This window comes from Merops nubicus, unplaced genomic scaffold (genome assembly GCF_000691845.1).
Source record: "Merops nubicus isolate BGI_N331 unplaced genomic scaffold, ASM69184v1 scaffold9868, whole genome shotgun sequence".
Taxonomy (NCBI): domain Eukaryota; kingdom Metazoa; phylum Chordata; class Aves; order Coraciiformes; family Meropidae; genus Merops; species Merops nubicus.
In genome coordinates, this window is record NW_008627820.1 from 30,423 (window position 1) to 34,234 (window position 3,812).

At 38.9% G+C, this 3,812-nt stretch overlaps 1 protein-coding gene across 1 annotated transcript in view; it reads right to left on the reverse strand.

Annotated features, from left to right (window-relative positions):
• The window catches only part of KIAA1456 (KIAA1456 ortholog), a gene marked incomplete at its 5' end in the record, with an annotated part of 11,305 nt that extends 8,462 nt beyond the window's left edge, over window positions 1–2,843 (reverse strand). Inside the window, 1 exon segment of the mRNA XM_008946469.1 lies at window positions 2,670–2,843. Coding sequence (XP_008944717.1) covers window positions 2,670–2,843 — 174 coding nt within the window.
• Window positions 2,844–3,812: the final 969 nt, after the last annotated feature.

The window sequence follows — 3,812 nt, forward strand, 5'->3', positions numbered from 1 at the left end:
CAGCAGGCTGCTGGCTGCTACTGTGAAAATTAAACTAAATGTAAGGATGCATCTGGAGTTTGCAGCAGTTCTGCACTCCAGTAACAGAGCAATAGAGGGGACTGTAAGGGGCAGAGCTTGTTCTGTTGTGCTGTGTGTTTTTCTAGGAAAAAAGATGAGAGAGTCAAGTTTTCTGACCTGACCCCATCCTGAGATAAGTATGTGTCATCCACCAGAAATAAACTTAGGATATTTTTGATAAATCAATTATAACTTGCATGAAAATATCGATGCAAGGAACACGACGCCCCAGATTCAATTAGGTGAGAGAGAAAACAGGTTCCTCACTCTAGGTGAGAACTGCAGTGATAGACAATGGCTTTCAGCTGATGAGCCTAGTCAGAGCAACCGTGTGAATGACAGATCAAGCCTGCAGGTGTCAACCCCAGGCTCTGACTGTCCTTTGGAGCTTCTCTGCATCTCTGAGAATTTGTGATTACTAGCTTAGAAATGACTGCTTTATTTGCTTTAAACACTAACAGTGGTGAGACCAAAGCTGAAATCAGGGCTTGCAGGTGTCTCAGAAGAAGCAGAGGGACTCCGAGGGTCACCTTGTCAAAACCAGAAAATGGGTGGCTTTTCTCCTCTGTCTCTGAGACCTCTTGTGGCATTCAGATTTTGTTAGTATTTTGCACCTCTGATTTCCGTCATGGAGGAGAGTTCCCTGCTGTGAGAAGAGTTGGATTAATGTTATGCAGCTGCTGGTTATAGGAAAGCCAATGGATTTTTCTCAGAAAGGTCAAGTGGCCTTTACATTAAAACATGTGCAGAAAGATAGAGTTTGTTCATGTTCCACCTCCAAGCCAGAATTAAACACTTGGCTCAAATGTGACCCAAATTGGTCTAACCTGCTCTTAAAAGCCTTTTAATATCTGAGGTAAATAACCTTTGCTACAGGGTAAGATGATTATTTTTTTTCTTCCCATTTCAAATAAAGAACAGCTTTCTGTAAAAACCAGTTATGTATTTGAAGACTATTATGTTTTCTTTAGTTCTAATGTTTTTCCCTTCTTAACTAAACAAACTCAATTCCTTCAGATTGCTCTAATAATTCAGATTTTGTAAACATCAGGGATTTAAAATGTCTCAGTATTGACTGCAAACTTTGTAGGCATGGTCCCCAACAGCAGATAGGACATACCACGTGGGATCTCAAAAGTGCCAAGTGCAAGTGGGGACTCATTCCTCTGCCTTCCACGTCGCTCTGTCACCATATGGCAGACAGGTATTTGCTTGCTTTTGTGACAGCATAACACTGCTCACACATATTCAGCCATGGTCCATCTTGCCTGGTCATTATATCTCGCTTTGTTCATTGAACCTTCATTCCCTGAGCATGATATGTCCCTCTCAGTGTTTTCTGTATCTCTTTGTGTTTATTTCAGACAATTCTTCATCATGTGGACATCTAATTCCATCTTCCAAAATAATTCCAGCTCTTCTTACATAGGAGCCATTCACCAATTGTTCAGTGTGCTCTCCAGCCCGTCATCAAAGGTATTAATTAAAATTTTGCATAGAAGCAGATGTAGGGTGAGTCCCAAAAGTAACCACTTTGAAATGTGTCCTGATTGGATAGTGAACCACTGATCCATTTTGAGAATGGCTATTTTTCCATATTCTTAGCTCTTGTTTACTTATTTTACTTGCAACAATGACATGAGAGTCAAGATATATCATGTCTCCTGCTACCCTGTCTATTGGGATGATTACCCTTTCAAAAGCAGAAAGCAGATTGGCTTGCTCCTGACATATACATGTTGGCTGTTTCCTATTGCATTAGTATTCTGTAGGTTTAAATAATTTATTCTATTTAAATTAGAGCATTTATATTATTTATTCTAGTATCCTTGCATAAATCTAAGTTAGGCTGGCTTCCTCTTGAGGTCCTTTCTCTCTCTTTTGGAAACAAGTATGTTTGCTTTTCCTCACTTTCTGGAGATCTTAAAGTTTATCTGTTAGTTCACAGTAGTTTAAGATTAATTTCATGATATTCTGACAATTTGTGTAACCTAATTTACCTAAATATTCTTGAAAGCATTATTTACTTTTTATAGTCTGAACTGTCTTCTGGTTACAACTTGACTACCTTGTCAATGACCCATCACCTCCTTATTTTTTGTATGCCTTAGCACAGTTTCCAGGAGAATCTGTCCCACGGTCATCCTTCTTCATAAACACAAAAATGATTGTGTTGGCTGACAAATCATGGAGTATGGGAGTGAAAAACAGTGTTTGGAAAGGTGTAGAAGGATTTAATACTGAGTTTCAAAAATTGCTAAGCAAGTTCTGTTTTATCTTCTTCCTGACAGAGCAAACATTTCCAATTTCTGACATATGATAAGGCACAAAAAAGGCTCTTCTCTCCTGTTTTGCACACTGTGGTTTAGTTATGCTTGGACTAGAATAAAACTCAGCTCAGATCTGTGTGACTTACCGGTGTTGCAGTTTTCCACTGAGTTTGCAATAGTATACATGTGCTAATGCAGATTTATCTCATCTACACAACCCAAAATATTCTGTTGGCCCCTGAAAAAAAAAACCACCTAGAAAAGACCGTGATGCCAGCTTAATTGGTTTAGGCTCTTTAAAGGTCTGTCCTGCAGGCACCAGGAGCACACAGAACTTACCAGTGATGGACAGGACAGTGTCAAAGCACTCACTTTGGTAAGGCAGACACAAGTTATGGCACACCATTACTTCATGGCCTTCACCTCGTGCTAACTCTACCAGTGGGAAACAGTAGTCGCAACCCAATTTATAGACTTGAAAACTGATGTGAAAGTATTTGTCATTTCTGCACCCTGAAAAAATGAGAAGGAGAAAGAAAGGTGGCCATTTGGTGTCTATGCAAAAGAAAATGTATTCCTGACATAGGCCTTAACTGGCCTAATAACTTGAAATTCTCAACCCATTTTAAAGGAGAGAGAGACAATTGCAGTAGAATTCAGGTTATTTTTTTACCATCATAGTATATGTACAGACTGCTCCTTTCTGTCTAGCAGGCTCTCTGCTGCATGACAGGAGGTGTTCATCTGGGATTGCTAGAGAGTATTTACCTTGGCTTTCCCACCACATATGGAATCAAAAATATTTATGGTACTGGTGATACTGCAGTTCGGCTTGTAATAGACTCAAAATGCTAAGTGAAAGCATCATGTAGTGGGAGCACAGCACTGAATTATTCCTGTGTATTGAAATGCTGATAGACAAACTAGACCGCTCAGTAATTAAGTCACTATTAGATCAAGCCATTAAATCCACTGTTTGTTGTTTTAACTGTTGCTAATTGCTGTCACCATGACAACAGTGGTGTTTCTTTTTCTGGTATCTCCGAGCAGTTTTCTTTTCATAATGGAGCCTGCCAAAGGCAAATTTACATCTTCCCAAACTGAAATAACATCTTGCGTTGAGATAAAGGCAGACCTCTTTAGATAAGAACAATTTTAATGTCAGCAGCAAAATAGAGTTTATCTACATTTTTGATAATTGTTTGCAGAATTATCTGGATCTTAACACAAAGAGGATTTTAAAGTAGATTATTAATTTCAAAAGCTTCTCACTGGCATCATAAAAGTCATAGCTCAGATTAAGATCAAGGATGTAGTGCAGCAGGCCAGCATGACACCTTGTGAAGACCTTAGACCACATTCTCTTTATGGCTAAGCTTACATCAAATTTTAAGCTTGGGTCAGAGCCCAGATTTTCACTCAAATTCATTAAAAAAAAAAAAAGTAGTTTTTTTTGAGCCTTCCAACTATTTAAGGCCCTAT